We start from the raw sequence: 26,433 nt of genomic DNA on the forward strand, positions 1-26,433 counted from the left end.
AGCTTCATTATCCCAGGAATTTTTTTCCCAGTTGTCTAGTAGAGAACTATTGGAGCAGCCCCTAGATGTATCTTACCACTCGAATATCTTATTCTCCAATTAAACATGTTCTCCATGGACTTCATGCTAGGGGGCTTCTCTGAGGACCTGCTTTGTGTGTTCTCATGTAGGTCTGTTGATCTGTCAGAAGCTCACAGCCTTCCAGGCATGGTAGACATTGTGACTGAGGAACATGGTGGTGTAAACACTTTCTGCCTTTTAATTCAACATGAGAAACTTCTGATGACAGAAGAGGTACTGCATTTTGCTTTCTCTTTCAAAAATAATTTCCTCAGTTAATGGCATTGCACATTTTCTTAAAGATGGCATCAAATTTGGTACATTATAAAAGATGCCAATAATTCCTCAAAACACTGTATTCTAATGGTGAATGAATTCAAATATATTCATTTTCCATATAAGTCAAGAAGTTGACTAGTTGTATAAAAGATACTTATTGTTTTCTATTTTCTAGTAGTAAAATAGTGTGCTAACAAATATGAAAGGGTAAATGAGGAGAGAATAACTTTTATTTGCTAATCTCTCCCTTAAAAATTCCCCACCATTGCCCTAATCTCAATGCATCCAAAATTCAAGCTCAAGTGATATGTCCACCATGAAGCCTTTTTCTTATCCTTTAATACAGTTCTGTCTCCCTCTCAGAACTCAGTGTGACTCATTCATTTATACTGACATGAACTCAACAGACATTTTTTTTCTCATTCTTTTTATTTTTTTTATTATTTTTTTATTAATATATGAAATTTATTGTCAAATTGGTTTCCATACAACACCCAGTGCTCATCCCAAAAGGTGCCCTCCTCAATACCCATCCCCCACCCTCCCCTCCCTCCCACCCCCCATCAACCCTCAGTTTGTTCTCAGTTTTTAACAGTCTCTTATGCTTTGGCTCTCTCCCACTCTAACCTCTTTTTTTTTTTTTTTCCTTCCCCTCCCCCATGGGTTTCTGTTAAGTTTCTCAGGATCCACATAAGAGTGAAAACATATGGTATCTGTCTTTCTCTGTATGGCTTATTTCACTTAGCATCACACTCTCCAGTTCCATCCACGTTGCTACAAAAGGCCATATTTCATTCTTTCTCATTGCCACGTAGTATTCCATTGTGTATATAAACCACAATTTCTTTACCCATTCATCAGTTGATGGACATTTAGGCTCTTTCCATCATTTGGCTATTGTTGAGAGTGCTGCTATAAACATTGGGGTACAAGTGCCCCTATGCATCAGTACTCCTGTATCCCTTGGGTAAATTCCTAGCAGTGCTATTGCTGGGTCATAGGGTAGGTCTATTTTTAATTTTCTGAGGAACCTCCACACTGTTTTCCAGAGTGGCTGCACCAGTTTGCATTCCCACCAACAGTGCAAGAGGGTTCCCGTTTCTCCACATCCTCTCCAGCATCTATAGTCTCCTGATTTGTTCATTTTGGCCACTCTGACTGGCGTGAGGTGATATCTGAGTGTGGTTTTGATTTGTATTTCCCTGATGAGGAGCGACGTTGAACATCTTTTCATGTGCCTTCAACAGACATTTTTAAATGAGCACCTAATATGGCTGGCCACCATAGCTGAGCAAGACCCATATGGTCTGTAAGCTTATAGAGCTTAAAGACAAGAGGAAAAGGCAAAGTGGACCTTTAATGTGCTTCCTACTTTGTATTAAGTTTATTTATTTATTTCTTTGTCTTATGTGTTTCCCCTACCTAGTAAAAGTCCTTGAGTGAGACCCCATGTCTGATTCATCTGTATATTCCACACATTGCTTCCCATGTAGCAAGGTGGAGGGACAATGATAGCACTGTTGCCATTTGAAAGTTTCAGATGATTCAAAACGATTTGGCTGTTATATCTTAGGTTTTCAGAAAATGCAGCAAGGGCAGTGTTCAGTAGGTTTTCTGCCGAACTCAGATTTCTCAGTTTAATGTTTACCCAAAAGAGCTTCATCATTTGACATAGTCCCTACCTCTGTCTCTTGCTGGCTGATTTAGTTGATAAAAATGAAAGTTTGATGACTATGAAGTCAAGGTTGAAATTCTCCCAAAGCAGGGCTATGTGGGACTGGCAGAAGACAATGGGAATTATGGCCTTTGCAAAATGTTAATTAAACAAGCAAAACCATTCTGAGATGCACCATAGGACTTCGTCTGTGTGGTGTGGGTATGTTGATTATGAGCATCACAAAGACATGTCTGTGTGCCAGGTCACAGAGGCAAAGCTAGGCATCTGTGCAGAGTGGAGAACATTGTGAATGCCTTTGTAAGTTTATTTTTTTTTAATTTTTTAAATGTTTACTTATTTTGAGAGAGAAAGAGACAGAGCATGAGCAGGAGAGGGGCAGAGAGAGAGAGAGAGAGGGAGACATAGAATCTGAAGCAGGCTCCAGGCACCGAGCTGTCAGCACAGAGCCCGACCAACCATGAGATCATGACCTGAGCCAAAGTTGGATGCTTAACCGACTGAGCCACCCAGGCGCCCCACCTTTGTTAGTTTAATTTTTTTTTTAACTTTTTAAAAATGTTTATTTTTGAGAGAGAGACAGAATGCGAGTGGGTTAGGGGCAGAGAGAGAGGGAGGCACAGAAGCAGAAGCAGGCTCCAGGCTCTGAGCTGTCAGCACAGAGTCCGATGCAGGGCTCGAACCCACGAGCTGTGAGATCATGACCTGAGCCAAAGTCGGATGTGCAACCGACTGAGCCACCCAGGTGCCCCAGTTTAATTCTTTTTTTAATTATGCCTTTAAAAAAATCTTTTCATTATAGAATTTTAAACATATATAAAAATAGACAGTAGTACAATGAGTCCCCATAGACCTATCATCCAGCCTCAACAATTGTCAATATTTTGCCATTCTTGCTTCATGTATCTCCCTACTGTCCCCGCCCACCCACATCCAGCAAACACACACGTGTGTGTGTGTAAATGCACATGCACACTAGATTTCACTTTTTTAACTATAATTTTTTCTAAAGACAAAACTACTGTGTGCTCATTGTAGAAAAGATTTAATAGTTTAAAGTTAATTTTAAAATGAATGATTAAATTTGAATTGTGGTCATGGTATGAGGTGAGAGAGAACTGAACAGTCGTGGTGAATTCTTCTGGTTCTATTGCGCCTTTCTGGAGCCTTATTTTTTTCCCATCAACTTTCTGCCCTGATCTCTGTTTGAACCCCCCACCTGCAGGTACAATAATGAAGGGGATGCTCTGTGCTTGATTATGTCTTGACTCCTACAGGCTCAGTCTCTTCCTGACAAGCCTGTGCTACACCAAGGTTTGGGGCAGAGATTTGCTCACCAAGAGTGTTGTACTTTCATTCTCTCCCTCCCTTGTCTGTGATGAGATGGGCCGTGACCTTCTGGTCCTCCCTGTTCATGAAGGGTGGCCCTGATCATGGTGGCAGCCATAGGTCAAGGTGTGTGACTGGCTCTCCTAGGCCAGCTGGCCCTCAGCAGCCCCACAGGTTGGCTTAGAGCCTGAGTCTGCTGTATGACAGCCATTGATGCCCCTCGTCAGCCCCTTCTGCCAGTGATGCAGCCCAAAAACCTGAATATGACTGGTGCCTGGGTGTTGGTTCCCAGATGGTCCCCATACAGGGCAGAAAAGAAACCAGTGGAAGAGGCAGGCCACTCCAGATTGATAGGTAGTGGTTTTAATAAGCAAGGGAACTTAATGGGCTTGTCTTGGGCAGCCACAAGTCTGGTAGATGTCTGCACCCATCTGCCAGAGTCTTAAAAGTTTGTAGGTATTGATGCCTTAACTGGGTTCAGTCACATGTGCCATCCAGATGGTCTATACCACACCTCACTCTCCTAAGGCTCCATCCTTGAAACAATTCCTAGTGTGGGAACTACTTTCCAAGGACAGGGAAAGAGTGAGGAGCCTCCATTTTCCTGGGTCAAGTGCAAGGATCAACTGGTGGTCACATCCTGTCAGTGACATCCTCCAACACTGGGGTCAGCAGGCCAACTCTGACAAATGCATTTTCTTGCTGAAGCCTTTGTTAAATGCTGCACTGCACATGTGAAGGGTTATTCGTTGTGTGTCTGGCTCTGTGCTAGGCAGGAGGAGGAAAATGAACGAAAGGAGAGGACCTGGTGCCTGTGCTCCCTGTTGTAGGTGTTCTGTGTCGGTCAGCTTGTCTGTGCCGTGGTCGCAGATTCAGAAGTTCAGGCAAAGTGAGCGGCCAAGTGAGTGAAGATTGTCTACCAATATTTGGAATCACTGATCCTGACAATCGAGGTAATGAGTTCAGGGGTAGTGCCAGAAGAGCACATTTCAGTGGGGTTGGCTACAGTAACAGGAAAGAAAATCCGACTCATAGTGGTGTCCAAAACACAGGGGCTTTATTGGCTCCGGACTGAATCAGTGTCAGCAAAGAACCTGATTTTGTGCCTTTCCTCTCTGCTGCCCACAGTCCAGGCCTTATCCCTGTGATCACAGGATGGCAGCCAGGTGCTTCCCGTCCATGTCCAGGGAGCAAGAGAGAGCACCATTGTCCCAGTGTTCCATGTACAAGTCCTGAGATCCAGCCTTATCAGGCCACTTAGGTCACATGTCCATCTCTGAATGAATGATTGGCCAGAGGAATGGAGGACCTGTTGGTTACTGCTGGGGGTTAGATTTACTTGAAGTGCAAGGGCTGCAGGGGGAGCGATGAAGATGGAAACAGAAATCTGATCCCTGAAGGGGGCAGCTGAGAGGAATGCTGCCTGGGAAGCCAGCATTCAAGACAGTGGACATGCCTTGTGGCCCTGAGTTCACCTTCACCCCAACTCTCTCAGGTGTGTGCAGGAATCAGCAAGATGCTCTGCAAAGCAAATAGTGGAGACACTATTTTTAAATTCTTTAGTGCATATCTTAAATGAGTATTGAGGAATAATAGATCCTATGATGCCTGCAGGTATTTTGGCAACTTAAACAAATTGGAATATTGCATTTTCTATCCTGTTTTTTAGAAAGGAGTTAGAAATTTACAAAGATTGTAAGACTCACCTCCATGAAATGATAAGGTGTTCTTCTGCATCCATTTCATTGGTTCTTATAATTTACTAAATAATGAAAGCATGCAAGTAGGGAAGGCAGCATGAATAGATTAGATTCAGCTCAGACAGATGCATGGATGTGGAAATACATTATCTTTACAACAGAATGAATCAGTTATTCTCTAGGTGACTAGGATGCCCTGTGGCAGAGAAAGAGAAACTGATGTGGCTGAGATTAGTGTTTCCAGAAGAACTTGGCTTTGTGTGTGTGTTTCCTGTCATGCTGCTTTACTCCTAGGAACATACAGTCTGTTTCGGGACAATGTGTTCAGTGTTTTAAAATTAAAATAAGGGGGCACTTAGGTGGCTCAGTCGGTTAAGCATCTGACTCTTGATTTCCGCTCAGGCGATGACCTCACGGTTCATGAGTTCGAGCCCCATGTTGGTGTGCTGTCAGCTCAGAGCCTGCTTGAGATATTCTCTCTCTCTCTCTCTCTCTCTGTCTCTCTCTCTCTCTCTCTCTGTCTCTCTCTCTCTCTCTCTCTCTGCCCCTCCCCCACTTTCTCTCTCTCTGCCCCCCCACTTGCTCTCTCTCTCTGCCCCTCCCCTGTGCGCTCTCACGTGCGCTCTCTCTCTCTCTCAAAATAAATAAGTAAATAAACTTAAAAATTTTTTTTAAATAAAATCATGTCAAGAAGACAGACATACAGAAGTTAAGTTGCAGTCAAGGAGTGATAAGGCCTCCCAGATTTTCCTGGCAGTTTCAAATTGAAACATTCTCTTCCCTTCTTAGTCTGGTGTTGACTGCTGTGCTTGCCTCCTTTATATATATATATATATACGTACGTATATACGTACGTATATATGTATATACGTATATACATATATACATACATATATACATATATGTGTATACACACACACACAGACACACACACACACTTATTCCCCAGCACTTGGTTTAGAGTCACTTCTGAATAAGAAATTATTTCTTGGGGTGCCTGGGTGGCTCAGTTAGTTAAGTGTCCAACTTCAGCTCAGGTCATGATTTCATGGTTGGTGGGTTGGAGCCCCACGTCAGGCTCTGTGCTGACAGCTCAGAGCCTGGAGCCTCCTTCAGATTCTGTGTCTCCCTCTCTCTCTGCCCCTCCCCCACTTGCACTCTGTCTCTCTCTCTCAAAAATAAGAAAAATTAAAAAAATTTTTTAAAGAAATTACTTCTTAATTACTTCTTAATAAGAGATTATTTACATGATGTTTCATCAAAATTTTGTTGATAATCCTTTGCCCAGTTACCAGTAGCTAAATATCTTCCCTTCCCTGTCCCCACCTTCCAACCAAATAAAGTTCCAAACAAGAAGATACCTCTCTCCCTGCCCTCCCTCACTCCAACTGGCAGATCCCCAGTTGTTTGCCAGAGAATACCAGCATCAAACACCAAACTCTGACACTGTGAAGAAGAGCTGCCTCATGTTTTTATCAGAGGTCAAGCTCTCCGAGGTCAATTAACTGGATCAGAGTGGATTTAATCAAAATACTTAGTGGGAAATATTCCCAGCTCCCTATATATCATACTTCCTTTTTATCATTTTTTTTTGACAAGAACAATTTCTGAAATTGTCTCAAAGTTGCTCAAAGAGTAAGCAGCAAGCAAAGTGGAAAAAAATTAAACTTAAAAAAAATAGGATTTATAAAACTTCTGTTTTCAACCTGGAATATCTGAATCTTAGATAAATAAGAAAATCATATAAATTCATTATAGAAGGAAGTGTGGTATCAATCTAAATTAGATAAAAGTAAATATATCTCTGTCTCTAACACTGAGGTTTGACCAAGCTTATGCTTTTTAGAGGGTTTAATAGTTTTAATGGGAAAACTCCATCAAAACTCTTGGCTTAAGGGGTCAGGCTGATGACCATGGTGAAAAAAAAAATATGCTCCCACCCAGAATCTCCTATCAATCATCATGATCAACAACATGACCATAGCTAACACTTCTACAGAGTTCACTATGGGTTATACAGGTCAAAGCAGGTTTTATACATTAACTCACTAAATGCTCACCACAGTCCTATGAGGAAAAACTATTATCCTCATTCTGATGAGGAAATGAGAAGACAGGTCATACAGATGGTCACGTAGCCAGACAGTACTAGAAGCAATCAACAAACCCTCTATGGAAGAACCCGGGTCCCATGGTGGTAAAAACAAATGAACCCACTTTTGAATGGAGGAAATGACAGGATCACAGTACAGCATCCCTCCAGGGTATGTTGCTAGGTCTAAACATCTGCTAGTGGCCAGGGAGAAACAGAGTTAGGATAATTCCCAACTGCTAGCAGGCTGGAATTTCATGGATGGACAATAATCCATGCTAGATAATGTTGGCAGGAGCTGGCATGTCACATTTGCCAGTGGACACAGGGATTACAGCAAAGTAAACTCCTGGAATAGATAAGAAAACAAGTCTAGATTATTATAGCTACATTCCTGATTATGTGTACCCACCACTGTTCCCCTTCACTGGGCACCCAGTGGAAGCCAATGGGAGTCCATGTATAAGTGGATCGGCGGTACTTAGTCTGAGCTTGTAATGGAATCTCACTTCCAGGGCTGGAGATCCCAGGTGCTCTACTGCCCTGTGCAAATGCTGTGTTATCCCCCCAAAACAGGAGTGTGGGGCTGGCAGGCAGATCCGCCATGATCCTTATCACTGGATGTCTTCAGCTAGCACTTATTGAGCACTTATTATATGCCACGTAAGCTCTTTACATGCTTCATTTCATTTTATCCACACCACAACTGTTGGAGCTGTGTGCCCAAGTATATCTCCATTTTACAGATGAGGCTCAGAGAGAAGAAATAATAGGCCCACAGTCAAATAGGTAGTAAATGGAAGGGCCCCTGGGTGGCTCAGTTAGTTAAGTATCCAACTTCGCCTCAGGTCATGGTCTTGGCAGTTCATGAGTTTGAGCCTCATGTTGGGCTCTGTGCTGACAGCTCAGAGCCTGGAGCCTGCTAAGGATTCTGTGTCTCCCTCTCTCTCTGCGCCTCCCCTGCTCACACTCTGTCTCTCTCTCTCTCTTTCTCTCATTCACTCAAAAATAAACATTAAAAAATTTTTCGAAAACAGGTAGTAAATGGAGAAAATGGACGTAATTCTGACTGGGTCCAAAGTCCACTCTCTAAACCCATGTGCTGTGTGGCCCTGGATGCATAAAATGGGTTGCAGAATGAATGGTACAGTCTTTCTGGAAAATATTATTTCCATTTTGGGACCACCTTTTGTGCTGGGGTTTTTTTCTGAACATGCTCTGTTTCTTTTGTCTCGATGGGCACACTTGTATTTATTCTGTGAGCAGTCACTCTGAAGGCTGGCTCTTAGGTCACTAGGATCATACTGAGTGAAAATGCATGGGATTCCAGAGCAGGAGAAATGCTGCCCCAACTCAGGCGATGCCCCACCAGGGGTGGCTGCTGCCACAGGGCTAGATCTCTTGCCCAGGGAGCCTCACTTTTCTGCTCTTTCCAGGAACTCCAGAAAGGAAACTGGAAAAGTTGATGAAGCATTTAGAGTGGTTGATAAAATTCTAGAAGCTAAAGCTATCTGAAAAAAGTGATGAGACGGGAAGCAGCCCTGGAAGCTTTCTAAACATGGCTAGTTTCTTGCTACTTTTACCTTTTAGAAACCATATAGAAATCAGCATAGGTGGATGTTGCTCCTCAGGAACAGGCATTTCATTCACATGCGCATTTCCCTCTGTCTCGTGTGTGTGTGTGTGTGTGTGTGTGTGTGTGTGTGTGTGTGTGTGTGTGTAGAGCACAGCAGGGAGGCAAAGTGGGAGGCACGACCCCCTATACTGTGCACTGACTGCCTGCCTTGTCATGGCTCCAGTTGTTCCAGGATGTTGTCTCTTTTTCTGTTCGCAACCACCCTGCAGATTGGAAAACTGAGGCTCAGAGTGCTTATGGAGCATGAACACAGCCATACAGCAGCTGCTAAGTGACAAAGCTGGTCATCAAATTGATGCTTTTCTTAGGATTTCCAAAGCCTGTGTTTCTTTCTTTTCCATCCTTTCTCTCTCTGACTTCTCTCCATTCCTTCCAGAATTCCTTCCTTCCTTTAGGTATATATGTAATTCAAATGAAATTTCCCTCTTACAAAATAGTTGATTTGAATTTTCCAGTAATCTATTTTGAAATAATTTAAAATTTACAGAAAGGTTGCAGAAACATTAAGAAACCCCCAGTTATTCTTTATCCAGATTTACCAGTTATTAACACTTTACTACACTTTTCTTTATCATTCTCTCTCTTTCTGTACACACACACATTTTTTCCAAGTCATTTGAGAGTAAGTTACATGCTTGTTTATACCTAAATACCTAAAGCATGTATTTCCTAAGAGTAAGAATATATCTTACATAAACAGTTATCAAAATCAGAACATTAACATCAACACAATACTATTAGTTAATCAACAGACCTTATTCAAATTTTGCCACTTGTCTCAGTCATGTCCTTTATAGCAAAAAAATAAATGTACCATCGGTCTTAAATAACACATATTTTCCCCACTATGCTCTGCTGTTATCCATGCTAGAAAGCATCCTTAACGCCTGCCATGCAGGATTTGACTTACAGAGGTGTGTTGCTGGGTAGGTATGGGCTTTCTGTGCCACATCTCAGGGCAGAGAAGAACTCATTTAGCATTGTCTGTCTTTAAGTGAATTCCCAGGATATAGGCCTCTAGTGCGTGTTTGGAACTACTATCTCATAATTTTTCTCTCCAGCCCTGATCCCAGGTTCACGAGGAGTCCTAAGACTAGCCATCCCTGAGTGTATAGCCAGAGCTGTGTCAGCTGTAATCAGTCCAACCACTTGAGGTCAAAGCCCATCATGTTTCTTAATTCCATAGCTGTATTAAACCTGAACATGGTCACAGGCTGCCTGGATAATGTCACCTGGAAGCTATAGAAAAGACCCCTTGCACCATCACCCAGCCTTATTAGCTGTGTGACTCGGCAAAGCCCATCTCCTTGCTTTAAAATTATATATAAATAAAATAATACTGATCTCAAAGATCCATTGTGAAGATTCTAAGACATAACACAAGCATGCTTGGCATAGAGCTTGGCACGTAATATGAGATCCATAACTGTAAGGGGTAATTACTACTAGGTTTAGATGTTTTTATCATTCTCCAGACAGTGTTGTCTGCTACAGAACTAACACACTGGCAGGCACCCCCAGTGTTTCCCAGTATGAGACATTTATGGGACCTGCCTGGAGATTTCTGTGCCCCCTTTATGGAATTCTGGAGTTGGAGGGTTCAGGGTAGCACAGGAATGTCTTTTGACAAGTTTTCATAGTGCTCCAGGTGATGCTTAGGGTCAGTAAAATGTGGCAAACACTTGAAGGATAGGTCTGCTTTTTGGGAGAAGAGGAGAAAGCATCTTTAGCATAAAGTGATGATGGTGTGAGCATCTTGGAAGTATCTGTGTTTAAGAGGGTTCCTCCCTTTGTGCCATTGTATGTTCTTGCCTCCATTCCTGCCATATGTGTTTTTGGGTGAATTCACTTATTGTTCTTTCCCTTGACATCTTTAACTATTTTATTCAGTTAAGTAATGTATTCAGTCCGTCTTTTACTTGAATTTTAATTTGTATCCTACCCCTTACCCTATTTATAAATATAAAAGTGATACAGGATGCTTTAAAAGGAATATTTATACTACTTTTAAGTATTCGTCTTCTTAACTCAGTAGTTAGAGGTATTTTTTTTCTTACTATGCAGTTGTCATTTGGATTAAGAATTTTTGGCCACTAGGGGCGCCTGGGTGGCTCAGTCGGGTAAGCGTGGGACTTCAGCTCAGGTCATGATCTCATGGTCTGTGGGTTTGGGTTCAAGTTCCGCATCAGGCTTTGTGCTGACAGTTCAGAGCCTGGAGCCTGCTTCAGATTCTGTGTCTCCCTCTCTCTGCCTCTCCCCCACTCATGGTCTGTCTCTCTCCATCTCTTAAAAATGAATAAAGGTTAAAAAAAAGTTAAAGAATTTTTGGCCATGTATTTCAATGAGTGGTAACTGGAGGTAATAGTTGTAACAGCACTTTTTTTTGCTCTCAAACAAATATTTAAAAGATAAAATATGTGGAACACTATATCAGGTCTTTGTTCTTGAAGGGAGTGATATTATTGTTTTTTTTCCACTGTTAAAAAATATGTCGACCCTTCCTAACCCTGATGTCACAGCACTTGAGGGGCATTAAAAACCCCCATTCATAAAGAGACAGCTGAGGCTGGGAGGCAGGTGACTGAGCAGGTATCAAACTGATCTAATTTCCCAGCTCTGAAGTTAACATCCCTCTCTACAGGATGCCACTTCTTATTTCCCTCTAAAATTCCATTAGCTGGGATGGGCTTTCCACTGGAGAGCACAGAAGACAATCTGTACAATAGGATTTGCAAGAGATCTAGGAGCTCTGAAACCTAGATTATCTTCCCCACATCCTGTCTTACTGGGCATAATACAGATAGACTCCTTCATATCCAAATGGCTTTTCAGTCTTTAAGGGCCTCTTATTAAAATGGAAATATTCCTGGAGGAATCCCTCCTAAACCCATAGTGGGATAACATTTTATGTTGGGGATTAGTTGATCAAATTAATTGAGAAAAACACCTAGGGAGGCAGAGAGGGAGGGCACCATGGGAGGAGGGCTGCAGGGTGAGTGGTGAATGTAACAGTATTCTAAAACTTTTCTGCTTTACAGGTGTAGCAGAAACAGCTCTGTCCAATACTTTTTAGTTTTTATTTTTTTAACGTTTATTTTATTTTTGAGAGAGCGAAATGGAGAGCGCGCACATGAGAGAGAGAGTGTATGAGCACGAGTGTACAAGCGGGAGGGAGAGAGAGAGAAAGAAACAGAGGATCTGAAGCAGGCTCCATGCTGACAGCAGAGCGCGATGAGGAGCTTGAACTCTCAAACTGCAAGATCATGACCTGGGCCAAAGTCAGACGCTTAACCAAATGAACCACCCAGGCACCCCTAGCTTTTTATTTTTCAAGTGAAGTAGGTATTCAACAAAACAAATTCTGAGTGGATAGGTCAGGACTCTAATATTGCAAGAATTTGAGCCCACTGACTGGATTTTTCAATGTACAGTCTTTGATAAAAGCTTTAATAAAATTGAGATTTGAGTTTTTGACATTTTAATCTTTATGTTTTATAAGTAAAACATAATCTCATTTTTCTGTATTTTTTCTTTACTTAGATTTGGGGTAAAATAGGAAATCCAGACTCCAATACAAAAGATTTCCTTGGGAATCTCCCTTAAACAATTTGCAAATCACTGTTATTAGATAAATTTTTAATTTGTTAAAGTTCTGCCTTCTACCTAACATAACGGCTAGTCATTAATATATTCTGGTTTTTTCTCTGTTTAATTTTTTTCTCCCATCTTACAATTTGATATATCTGATCTTTTTGTCTAGTTTTCTTGGTGGTAGTTCTAGGTGTAAATTTTATGTACACATATGTATATATGAAACATTATATCTGGCAGCAACATTTTATCAGTTTACGTCTAAAAATCTTAACATTCCATAACATCATTTTACTCTCATTTATAATAGTCTTAAGAAATTTCCTCTTTATCCATTGAGTACCACATAAAGCAAGGTTATAATTTTGCTTCAAATGCAATTTATAAAATTCAAGAGGAGAAGAAAGCTAATTGTGTTTACCTGTATTTGTTGTCTTTCCATTGTTCTCCCTCCTTCCTGATGTTCCAAGATTCCTTAAAAAAAAAAATCACTTCTTGGGGCACCTGGGTGGCTCAGTCAGTTAAGTGTCCAACTTCAGCTCAGGTCTTATCTCACCATTTGTGAGTTCGAGCCCTACATTGGGCTCCGTGCTGACAGCTCAGAACCTGGAGCCTGCTTCAGATTCTGTGTCTCCCTCTCTCTCTGTCCCTCCCCCACTCTCACTCTGTGTCTCTCTCTCTCAAAAATAAATAAACATTAACAAATTTTTTTAAATCATTTTTGTCTGCTTCAAAAACTGTTCTTAGCCGTTATTAGGACATGTCTGTTTAAGACAAATTAATTTTCCTTCATCTAAGAATGTCTTGATTTCTTTTTCATTCTTGAACAATATTTTCACTAGGTATAGATTTCTGAGTTTACAGGTCTTTTAGCAGTTGAAGAAAGATGTACCATTTCCACTGGCCTCCATGGTCTCTAATGAGAAATCTGCCTTTTGAAGTATTTTCTCCTATAGATAAGATACTGTTTTTCTCTGTCTGCTTTCAAGATATTTTCTTGTTTTTACTTTTCAGAAGTTTGACTCTGATGTATCTCAGCATGGATTTCTTTGGATTTATCATATTTTAAAATATTCGCTCAGCTTCTTGAATCTATAGGTTTGTGCCTTTTGCCAAGTTTAGGACATTTTCAACTATTATTTCTTCAAATATTTGACGTCAGTGACCCAAATGTTCAATCTTTTATTATAGTTATACAGGTTCCTGAAGCTCTGCTCATTATAGTTTCAGTCTGTTTTCTTTCTGATGTTCAGGGTAGGCAGTTTCTTTTATTCTATATTCTTGGTCACCGATTATTTGCTCTGTTGTCTCTATTCTGTTGTTGAGCTTTTCCATTGAGCCTCTTAAATTTGGGTTGTTGTATTTCTTAGCTCTAAAATTTCCATTTGGCCCTTTTTATATCTTCTCTTTGCTGAAATTTTCCATTTTCCCATTTGTTTTAAGTGTTTATGTAAATGCTCACTGAAGCATTTTCATTACGACTGCTTTAAAATCCTTGTCAGATTATTCTAACATCTGTGTCATCTCAGTGTTGGCATCACTTGATTGTCTTTTCTCATTCAAGTTGAGTTCTTGTTATAATAAATGATTTTCAATTGTATTCTGGACACTTGAGTATTATGTTGTAAGACTCTGGATCTTATGTGAATCTTCTATTTTACAGAACACCTCTGACCCTGTGTTGGTAGGAAAAAGGGGGTTGCCCTGTTATTGCTGGGTGAAGGGTGGAAGTCCTGATTCCTCATATGGTCTCCACCAACACCACCACAACACAGGGTTTGGGGCATCCCATTACAGCCTGACAAGGGTGGATGTCTAGATTTTGCATTCAACTTTTTCAGATAGGGATGGGGCCACGGTTTTTTTTTTTTTTTCTGTAGTGTTTTGCTAGAGTAGAATGGTTATTATATAAAAGTTTTCTTGCTAGGTTTCCCATCTCTTGGTCCTTTGGCTGGAGAAAGTAGGCTTTTCTTGGGGCTTTTCTTTCTGTCTTTTCATATTGAAATTTTGGGATTGCTGGCTTCTCTGGCACCAACTCTGTGATATATGAAGCAAACAACAACAACAAAGAACATGAACTCACCATGTGTCTTTCCTTGGGTCCCAGAGTTCCTAAGGGTCTGCCTTCTTCTCTCTACATTTTAGAGTCTTCTTCTCTATTTCTTTTATATATAAATAAAGAAGGCTGTTAGCTGTACTTAGGACAAAGAACCAAGAGAAGTGCATCTAGTCCATCTCATCTTGGACCAGAAATCTCCTTGCCATCACATTTTGACTGACTCTAGAATGTCACACACCTTTTTCTAGGGCTCTGTGACCTGCCGTATTGGCAGACCTAACAGATACCCTTATAGAACCGTACTTAAAATCTGCAGATATAATGAAGCTAAGTGTTGTTTATGGCCCTTAACTGTGTAGCCTGCTGTTTCTCCATAATGGAATAACAACTAGGGAATGCTACCTGTTCTAGCTGAAAGCCTTCTTGACTGGGGTGTACTTTCCTATAACAGGTGAAATACGTATGGGACGTCAAGGACACTTTTATATGGAATCCCAAAGCATGCTTGTTGTTCCCAAAAGAGAGGATCAAGAAATTGATGTCTGTGTTTCTACAGTTTCTGAAATACATACAGGTAATAATGGGGCCGTTGTGGAAGGGATGTGGTTAAAGGTTTCTGCTGGCTAAATACACCTGAGCAATTAGAGACCCCAAAAAAGTCTTAAGGAACTGAAAGAATTTGGAATACTAACAGCCCTGTCCATTTGGGTATCAATAGCTGCATCATTTCAAAGCTTTTAAGAGAGTATTATGAAAGTCTGGGCTTTTTGTTTATGGAACTGTAACTCCAGAACCAGTTATGGAGGCAGTAGGTCTCTTTTGCTATACTCTTGGCATTGGTAAGAATACAAAAGAGAAAAGAGGAAGGCCTGCCCTCTAAAGCTTATAAGTACCTAACTCACATGAAGCAGTTAGGAAATGGTATTGTACAGAATGCAACTGAGTACTAAATCATCTAAGTCAGAGTTTACACAGAAGGAAGAATTAAAAGAATAGAGTGTTTGCTGAGAGCTAGAATCATCCAGAAAGTCCATGAAGATGAAGTCTTAAGTTTGGATCTGCAGTGAGAATGAGGTTTGTCTAGATGGTGAAAAAAGAGGCCAATTCTAGGCAATTCTACACCAAAATAAAATGCCACTCACTCACTCATTCCTTCTGTAAACATGTATTGCCTGTGTCTTATATATCAGGCAGCATGCATGTAAGAAAGGAGGAATGGCATAAAGACTGCCCAAGCTGGAATAAAGGATGCATTTAGGAGTGGCTGGTTTAAGTATCAGGGTAAAAGCAAGGGGAACAAAGCAAAAGGGTTGACTTAGTAGGTCATACGCACCAGTGTTATTACCAGAGCAGGTGGGCATGTGGGAATGTGGGGAAAGAGGCCTTTTAGAAGCTAGAACATTAAGAAGGGTCAAGTGAGCCCCACTCCAGTCCTGTCTGCTCCTCACTCCCTGTGTGATATTGGGCCCATCACTTCATCCTTCTTGGCTCCTCATATACAAACATGAGTTGTTACTATTAAAAGACCTCCAAACGTTAGGATGGCAAGGTAGAGCAAGACCTGCATCCAGGGAAGACCCACTGGCCAACTTTAGCAATAATACAAATGGGAGTTGAGAAATGTGTCCAGTGGAGAAAGCAGAATGTGGGGAAAAGAACCAGGCTGAGAGAGGTTTGCAAGGGCATGAAATCTTGCTGCTTCAGGAAACCTATCCCATGCGTTTAGTAGGTAAAGGATACTTTGGGTATGGTTCATGGGGAAAATTTTCAAAAATTTATTGACACAATCAACAAAAGAAAGCCGGAGTAGCCATACTTATATCAGACAATCTAGACTTTAAAATAAATACTGTATCAAGAGCTGTAGAAGGGCATTATATCATAATCAAGGGGTCTAACCACCAAGAAGACCTAACAATTGTAAACATTTATGTGCCAAATGTGGCAGCACCCAAATATGTAAATCAATTAATCACAAACATAAAGAAACTCATCGATAGTAACACCATAATAGTAGGAGACTTCAATACCCCACTCACAGCAATGGACAGATCATCTAATCAAAAAATCAACAAGGAAACAATGGCTTTGAATGACACACTGGACCAGATGGACTTAACGGATATATTCAGAACATTTTATCCTAAAGCAGCAGAATATACATTCTTCTCCAGTGCACATGGAACCTTCTCCAGAATAGACCATATACTGGGACACAAATCAGCCCTAAGTAAGTACAAAAAGATAGAGATCATACCGTGCATATTTTCAGACCACAACGCTGTGAAACTCAAAATCAACCACAAGAAAAAATTTAGAAAGGTAACAAATACTTGGAGACTGAAGAACATCCTGCTAAAGAATGAATGGGCTAACCAAGAAGTTAAAGAAGAAATTAAAAAGTATATGGAAGTCAATGAAAATGATAACACCACAACCCAAAACCTCTGGGACACAGAAAAGGCAGTCATCAGAGGAAAGTATATAGCAATCCAGGCCTTCCTAAAGAAGGAAGAAAGATCTCAGATACACAACCTAACCTTACAACTTAAGGAGCTGGAAGAAGAACAGCAAATAAAACCCAAAACCAGCAGAGGACAGGAAATAACAAAGATTAGAGCAGAAATTAATGCTATCTAAACAAACAAACAAAAAAAAACCCCCAAAAAACAGTAGAACAGATCAGAAGCTGGTTCTTTGAAAGAATTAACAAAATTGAGAAACCACTAGCCAGTTTGATCAAGAAGAAAAAGGAAAGGACCCAAATAAATAAAATCAAGAATGAAAGAGGAGAGATCACAACCAACACAGCAGAAATAAAAACAACAATAAGAGAATATTGAACAATTCTATGCCAATAAAATGGGTAATCTGGAAGAAATGGACAAATTCCTAGAAACATATACACTACCAAAACTGAAACATGAAGAAATAGAAAATTTGAACAGACCCATAACCAGTAAGGAAATCGAGTTAGTAATCAAAAATCTGCCAAAAAACAGGAGTCCAGGGCCAGATGGCTTTCCAGGGGAATTCGACCAAACATTTAAGGAAGAGTGAACACCTATTCTCTTGAAGGTGTTCCAAAAAATAGAAATGGAAGGAAAACTTCCAAACTCTTTCTATGAAGCCAGCATTACCTTGATTCTAAAACCAGACAGAGACCCCACTAAAAAGAACTATAGACCAATTTCCCTGATGAAAATGGATGCAAAAATCCTCAACAAGATATTAGCCAACCAGCTCCAACAATACATTAAAAAAATTATTCACCACAACCAAGTGGGATTTATACCTGGGATGCAGGGCTGGTTCAATATCCACAAAACAATTAACGTGATTCATCACATCAATAAAAGAAAGGACAATAACCATATGATCCTCCCAATAGATGCAGAGAAAGCATTTGACAAAATACAGCATCCTTTCTTGATAAAAACCCTCAAGAAAGTAGGGATAGAAGGAGCATACCTTGAGATTATAAAAGCCATATATGAATGACCCAATGCTAATCTCATCCTCCATGGGGAAAAACTGAGAGCTTTCCCCCTAAGGTCAGGAACAAGACAGGGATGTCCACTGTCACCACTGTTATTCAACATAGTATTGGAAGTCTTAGCCTCTGCAATCAGACAACACAGAGAAATAAAAGGCATCCAAATCAGCCAGGAGGAGATCAAACTTTCACTCTTCGCATGATGACATGATACTCTATATGGAAAACCCAAAAAATTCCACCAAAAACTGCTAGAATTGATTCATGAATTCAGCTAAGTTGCAGGATTATAAAATCAATGCACAGAAATCGGTTGCATTCCTATACACCAACAATGAAGCGACAGAAAGAGAAATCAAGGAATCGATCCCATTTATAATTGCACCAAAACCCGTAAAATACTTAGGAATAAATCTAACCAAAGAGGTGAAAAATCTATACACTGAAAACTATAGAAAGTTTATGAAAGAAATTGAAGACGACACAAAAAAATGGAAAAAGATTTCATGCTCCTGGATAGGAAGAACAAATATTGTTAAAATGTCAATACTCCCCAAAGCAATCCACATATTCAATGCAATCCCTATCAAAATAACACCAGCATTCTTCACAGAGCCAGAACAAATAATCCTAAAATTTGTATGGAACCAGAAAAGACCCCAAATAGCCAAAGCAATCTTGAAAAAAAACCAAAGCAGGAGACATCACAATCCCGGATTTCAAGCTATACTACAAAACTGTAATCATCAAGACAGTATGGTACTGGCACAAAAAGAGACACTCAGATCGATGGAACAGAATAGAGAACCCAGAAATGGACCCACAAATGTATGGCCAACTAATCTTTGACAAAGCAGGAAAGAATATCCAATGAAATAAAGACAGCCTCTTCAGCAAGTGGTGCTGGGAGAACTGGACAACGACATGCAGAAGAATGAACCTGGACCACTTTCTTACACCATACACAAAAATAAACTCAAAATGGATGAAAGACCTAACTGTAAGACAGGAAGCCATTAAAATCCTTGAGGAGAAGGCAGGCAAAAGCCTCTTTGATCTTGGCCGCAGCAACTTCTTACTCAACACGTCTCTGGAGGCAAGGGAAACAAAAGCAAAAATGAACTCACCAAAATAAAAAGCTTCTGCCCAGAGAAGGAAACAATCAGCAAAACTAAAAGGCAACTGATGGAATGGGAGAAGATATTTGCAAACGACATGTCAGATAAAGGGTTAGTATCCAAAATCTATAAAGAACTTATCAAACTCAACACCCAAAAAACAATCCAGTGAAGAAATGGGCAAAAGACACGAATAGACCCTTCTCCAAAGAAGACATCCAGATGGCCAACCAACACATGAAAAAATGCTCAACATCACTCATCATCAGGGCAATACAAATCAAAACCACAGTAATATACCACCTCACACCAGTCAGAATGGCCAACATTAACAAGTCAGGCAACAATAGATGTTGGTGAGGATGCGGAGAAAGGGGAACCCTTTCGCACTGCTGGTAGGAATGCAAGCTGGTGCAGCCACTCTTGAAAACAGTATGGAGGTTCCTCAAAAAATTAAAAATAGAACTACCCTATGACCCAGCAATTGCACTACTAGGCATTTATCCACGGGATAGAGGTGTGCTGTTTCGAAAGGACACGTGCACCTCCATGTTTATAGCGGCACTATCAACAATAGCCAAAGTATGGAAAGAGCCCAAATGTCCATGGATGGATGAATGGATAAAGAAGATGTGGGATATATATACAATGGAGTATTACTCGGCAATCAAAAAGAATGAAATCTTGCCATTTGCAGCTACGTGGATGGAACTGGAGGGTATTATGCTAAGTGAAATTAGAGAAGGACAAAAATCATATGACTTCACTCATATGAGGACTTTAAGAGACAAAACAGATGAACATAAGGGAAGGGAAACAAAAATAATATAAAAACAGGGAGGGGGACAAAACAGAAGAGACTCATAAATATGGAGAACAAACTGAGGGTTACAGGAGGGGTCGTGGGAGGGGGGATGGGCTAAATGGGTAAGGGGCACTAAGGAATCAACTCCTGAAATCATCGTTGCACTATATGCTAACTAATTTGGATGTAAATTTTTAAAAATTAAAAATAAAATGAAAAAAATTTATTGACACAAAAATATCACATTTCTATTGAAGGGACTGCTTAATATTAATGATAGATAAATACTACTGAGATCAGTTGTGGATGTATGCTTAGGTTATTGGAAATTATCCCATTATTTAGTGTAACCACACAGTTTCTGTAATGTGTACAACATTTTGGAATCAAAACATGTTAAGGCTGCCTGTCTCCCTTGCTGCAGGTGCATCAGATTAATGGGAACTGTTATCATTCACAGGACATAGTTGCTGTGACCTTGAAGCTCCCAGCTAACAAGGTCGTGTGTCATGCAAAGCGTGGTGGTGGGATGTTTGAGGGGAAGACCAATAAAACCGGCATCATGGCAGCCATCACCACATTTGCTGCCAACAAGTAAGTGGAAAAAATCTGCTAAATAGACAAAAAATAAAAGGAAGTCATGCTGTACATTCTCAATGTTGGGGTTAAGGAGGAAGAATTTGGGTCAAGATTATTTAAAATCACAAATAATACACAAATACATACGGCTGCCAGCTTATTACAACTTTTTAATCTTATATTGTCATACCAGATACTAAGAACTGAAATGAGAATCAGTTACTGAAAAGAATGAAAGCCAGAGTAAAAATACCTGAGGAATAGACAAAAACAAGTCCTAAATGGATGGTGGTTACTTGTCCTTAGCACCTGTATGTATATATAGATCAATTTAACCTTTTGAAAAAAGTTCAATCTTTTATATATGTATTATATATGCACTATATATATATACATATTTATGATCTTTTACATGTATTTCTCTATAATAGTTTGTATATTATATATGATATATATTAAATATATAAATATATGTACTTATACATATATTTTCTTGATTTAAATGAAGACTTTGCTTTTGTTATGCTTACCTTTATTTATATTACCATTTTCCTTTAAAGATCTGAAAACATTACCATAGGAAATAGTCTTTGGAGCAGGCACGTGTAGAAGTCTTAATTTCTTTGCTGAATAATATGAGTCAGTTCTTGTATCCCATGAAGCAAAAGGACCTTGATTCCCAACCTGTCCTTTCAGAGAGCACTTGGTAATCAGACATCACCCTAGTTCCTCCATTTGTTACCAGCCTATAATGTGGCTTGGGACCACTTGCCTATAGCAGATTTCCATTGTGATAACCACGGGAAGTACTCCCAAGCAAAACCCTAAAGTCTCTGGCACCCAAGACCCTCCCCCACATAAGTAATGAACGCCAGGCATTGTGCCCTGACCTAAGAGGAGGGGAGGCCACAGTGCATGCCTGAGATCAGGACAGCCTGGGTTCAGTAGTTCTATTGTTCTGTAATGTGTGTGGATGTCACTCCAGCTCTCACTGAGAGTTATATAATCCCCAGATGGTACCTGCTTGGTAAAAAGTTTACCACTCTTTCTTTTTTTCTGCTTTAGACATGGTCATGCCGTCGATTGCATTGTGGAGCGAGAAGACATGTTAATAACTGGAGGCCACCACCCTTACCTTGGAAAGTACAAAGTGAGTAGAAGAAAAGCGGGGATGGAAAATATTTATGTTATAAAGGTAACATGGCATAATTGCAAAGGGTAGCACTTGGCAAAGGGTAGCACTTGGTTAGTCTCAAAGGGGACTAACAATGAGCAAATCAACAAACCGTGCTTCTATTTAACTTCCCATTCCTTGTGCTGAATGATTACTAGCTGGTTCACATCTGCTTTGCTCAAAGATGTGCTTTGAGCTACATACTTTTCAGTATGTAAAAAAATACTAACTGGTATTGGCTGGTACAGAAGAGTAACTGGAAAATACGTAAGTATATATACATCTATGAAAGTAGATCTGATAACTGTACTACTTCCACATACTTTAAAATAGGATAATTCCCAATAGGGTTCTGTGAAATTGCAATTATTTGCCAACAGGTTCCTCATTTTTCAGGATATCAAGGGTATTTTTGTAAAATTGTCTCAGAAATTCTTAGAAAAATTTCTATAGCAGAAAATAATTATTCTTTTGCTTTCTAAGAAATAATTTAACTTGTTAGAGTGGGTTAACTGCCATAACAAACAACAAAAAATTTCTGGGGCTTAACCCTGTATTGTGTGATTTCTTCGTCAAGTAACAGCCCAGTATAATCAGTAGGGGTTACAGGGAAGAGAAGAGGAGAGGACTCTGCTCCGAAAAATCATTCAGGGACTTAAACGTAGCACCACCATCATCCCCTCAGACTGAATTGTCAAATATGGAGGTCACAGGGCTCATATGGCTATTTAAGTGTAAATTTAAATTAACTAAATTAAATAAAACAAAAAATTCAGTTCCACAGTGGCATTAGCTATATTTCAAGTGCTCAATAACTACATGTGGCCAGTGACTGCCGTATTGAACATGTAGATATAGAACATTGCTATCATCACAGAAAGTTCTATTTCATAGCACTCAGAGAGGATTCTAAGTCATCCACTGGGTCTTCTGAAGAGGGCAGAACACAAGGGGAGAGGGAGAACTTGGACTGTTATGTGGGAGGTGTTTTAGGCACCTGGTGTGTAAGTGTGGACCTTGCTTCTATTCATGTTATTAGCCAGAACTTTGCCACCTAACTACAAGGGTAGCTGGGCAGTGTAGTCAGATTCTGTGTGCCCAGGATAAAAGACAATAGCATTTGTTGAACACAGCATCATCTCCACCACAACTGGTGTACCTACGTACATATTTTTAGGAGATAATGGATGTATTTATTTCAACTCACACTCACTCTCTATTTTGAATTTGGTGTAGTTTAACAACAATTTATTAGAGTGAACTTTGTTCTGACAGAGATTACATTTTGGAGGTTGAGGGGGAAATAAAACTTACATATATGAAGTCATTATGAAAACATACTAATCTCAGGTTAAAAGATGAGATACACATAGTAAAACTATGAGGAGAGATGAACATGAGTTACAGTATGTACAGGAGGCATCTTAGATAAGGTGAAACATAAATGGCCTTCAAGAATAGATGGGCAGAAGGGGTGCCTGGGTGGCTCAGTCAGTTAAGCATCCACCTTGGCTCATATCATGATGTTATGGTTTGTGAGTCTGAGCCCTACCCTGGGCTCTGTGCTGACAACATGGAGCCTGCTTGGGATTTTCTCTCTCTCCTCTCTCTGCCCCTTCCATGCTCACTCTCTCTCAAAATAAATAAATACACTTAAAAAATCTATTAAAAAATAATTAAAAAAGAATAGATGGGCAGAAATAAGGCATAAGGGTGATGGGAATAGCAAAAGCAAAAATGCAGAGGTGGGATAAACATAGCATGATTGATACGGGTGGCCATGAGGAGAGAGGGGGAATTAGAACACACGATGATTACTGAAAAGTAGTGGAAAATAAGATTGGTTAGGTTAAGTGATGCCAGACAGAGAGGAGCCTAGAGTTTCAAGTTGAAACTTGATCTTACAAGAAGGAGTAAGACGGTGTAGATCTTTGATCAGTCGTGTCATAACCAAACATAGGTGCATTGGGGAGGGTAATAGGATAGCACTGGGCAGGATGGCCTGGGGAGGAGAGAGGATGGAGGCAGACTGACCATCAGAAGGCAGCTGATGCGTTCAGACATGAAGTAGTTGGGGTCTGAGCTGTGATAGTAAGATGTAGAAGAAGTGAGTCCAAGAGCCACTGTAGTATAAAATAAAATGGAGTTGGTGACAAACTTGGCAAAATACAGGGGAGAATAAAACCACAAACGTGACTCGGAAGTTTCTAGCAGAAAAAGCGAGGTTGGAAGGAGGAACCAATCTGGAGGAACAATGATGAGCTTGTTCATATAAATACAGAACATTTAAGTACAAATGTCTTGCACCAATATGGAACTTTATTAAATGGGCTGGTTATAGTTATAGAGGCCAAAAGCATAGTGGTGATGATAATTATGAGAAAATAATGTTTTCTAATATAGAGTGAGGACAGGAGATGATATCAATGACACCTATAATAGTAATATTAATAATTTGTATTTAGAACATTTGCTGTGTTTCAGTCACTCACCTATAATTTTTCCATGCATTACCTTATTTATTGCCATTTCACAGACAGATTCTATAGGTAGCCTAGCTAGCATCACAGGGCTAGTTAAGTGGCAGAGCCGGGACCCAAAATTAAACTGCTGGAATTCATAGACTTTGCCCTTGACTACTACTTCGGTTTGAATTTGGTTCTTTTCAACAGAAATCACAAAGTGAACTCTAATAAGTTCAGAGATATTGAAGCAGAATTCAGATAGAAAGCAGGGATATTGGACATGTAGTTTTTTTTTTAATGTTTATTTATTTTTAAGAGAGAGAAAGAGAGAGCACATGGACAGGGGAGGGGCACAGAGACAGGGAGAGAGACAATCCCAAGCTGAAGGAGTGGAGCCTGACACAGGGCTCAAACTCACAAGCCACGAGATCATGACCTGAACAGAAATCAAAAGTCGGACTCCCAGGCACACCTGGGTACATATTAATAGCAAAGATTTTTATGTAAAAGACCTCCAGCAGCACTAAATGCTGCTGAGAGTTTTTGTCGAATTGGGCCTTCTGAGAAACATGTGCTGAATCCATTATGAGCAGGTCACCAGATTTGGAGATTAGGTTAGGTGGCTTCAGGGGAGAAGGTTCAGGTAGAAATGTGGAGCCAGAATTCAAGGAGTTGGGGCAGGAATAGGAGGTTAAGAAGTATGCAGTTGATTCGCATTAGGAGGAAAGAAAAGGACTGGTTGAACAGTAGTCATGAATTGCATAGGAGGAGTCTTTGTTTTGCTTTTATATCTTTCTCTACCCTTCTTTTTTTCCTTTATTATTATTTTTAGTTGTAGCAAAATACATACAACATACAATTTGCTATCTTAGCCATGTTTAAGTGTACAGGTCAGTGTCATTAAGTACATTCACTTTGTTGTGCAACCATCACCGCCAGCCATCTCTGGAATTCTTTTCATCTTGTAAAACTGAAACTCCGCACCCACTAAGCAAGATGTCCCCATTTCTTCCTCCCCCAGTGGCCCCGTAGAAACCACCATCCTACTTGCTAGGAATTTGACTACACTAGGTACCTGAAAGAAATGGAATCAAACAGTATTTATCCTTTTGTGACTGGCTTGTTTCACTTAACATAATGTCCTCAAAGTTCATCCATATTATAGCATGTGTTAGAATTTCCTGCCTTTTTAAGGCTGAATAATATTCTATTGTATGTGTCACATTTTATTTATCCATTCATCCATTGATGGACACTTGGATTGCTTCCACACCTTGGCTATTGTGTGTGAATAATGTTGCTATGAACATAGATGTACAAATAGCTCTTCAAGACCGGGCTTTCAAGGCACCTGGGTGGCTCAGTTAGTTAAGGGTCTGACTTCAGACCATGATCTCATGGTCCGTGAGTTCGAGCCCTGTGTTGGGCTCTGTGCTGACAGCTCAGAGCCTGCTTCGGATTATGATGCCTCCCTCTCTCTCTTCCCTTCCCCTGCTTGCGCTCTGTCTCTGTCTCTCGAAAATGAATAAACATTAAAAATGAAAATAAAAAAATATAAAAGACTGTGCTTTCTATGCTTTTGATTAAATACCCAAAAATGGGATTGCTGCATCATATTATATTTCTATGTTTAATTATTTGAGAACTGCCATACTGTTTTCTACAGCAGCTTCACTCCTTCACATTGCCACCAGTAGTGCACAATGGTTCCAATTTCACCATATACTCAGCTACACTTACTACTTTCTGTTACTGGTTGGTTGGTGGTGAGTTTTTTTTATAGTAGCCATTCTACTGGATGTGAGGTGGTATCTTATGATTTTGATTTGCATTTCCCTAAAGACTAGTGATGTTGAGCATCATTTCATGTGCTTATTGGATATTTGAATATTTGGAGAAATGTTTCTTCAAATCCTTTATCCACTTTTTAATCAAGTTTTTTATTGTTGTTGAGTTGTAGGAATTCATATACATGCTGGATATTAATGCTTTATTAGATATATGATTTGAAAATTTTTCTCCCATTCTCTGGTCTGCCTTTTCACTCTATTGATTGTGTCCTTTGATATATGGAAGTTTTAAATTTTGATGTAGTCTAATTTATCTATTTTTTTTCTTTTGTTGCCTGTGCTTTTGGTGTCATATCCAAGAAATCATTGCCAAACCCAGTGTCATGAAATTTTTTATCTATGTAAGGATTCACAAGTGACAAAATAAAATATAGAGAAACATGGTCCCCAGCACTAGTATTAAAGGTCAGTTCTCTCTTAAGGGGAGCCTGGGTGGCTCAGTCGGTTGAGCGTCCGACTTCAGCTTAGGTCATGATCTCACACTCCATGAGTTTGAGCCCTGCGTCGGGCTCTGTGCTGACAACT

At 40.0% G+C, this 26,433-nt stretch overlaps 1 protein-coding gene across 1 annotated transcript in view; it reads left to right on the forward strand.

The window, feature by feature from the left end:
* Nucleotides 1-26,433, forward strand: part of LOC102949513 (aldehyde oxidase) — an 88,927-nt gene that overhangs the window by 23,347 nt on the left and 39,147 nt on the right. The window contains 7 exon segments of the mRNA XM_042993908.1: nucleotides 171-294; nucleotides 4,174-4,314; nucleotides 8,549-8,634; nucleotides 14,871-14,972; nucleotides 14,974-14,995; nucleotides 20,301-20,434; nucleotides 21,485-21,569. Coding sequence (XP_042849842.1) covers nucleotides 171-294; nucleotides 4,174-4,314; nucleotides 8,549-8,634; nucleotides 14,871-14,972; nucleotides 14,974-14,995; nucleotides 20,301-20,434; nucleotides 21,485-21,569 — 694 coding nt within the window.

Source organism: Panthera tigris, chromosome C1 (assembly GCF_018350195.1).
Source record: "Panthera tigris isolate Pti1 chromosome C1, P.tigris_Pti1_mat1.1, whole genome shotgun sequence".
Lineage (NCBI taxonomy): Eukaryota > Metazoa > Chordata > Mammalia > Carnivora > Felidae > Panthera > Panthera tigris.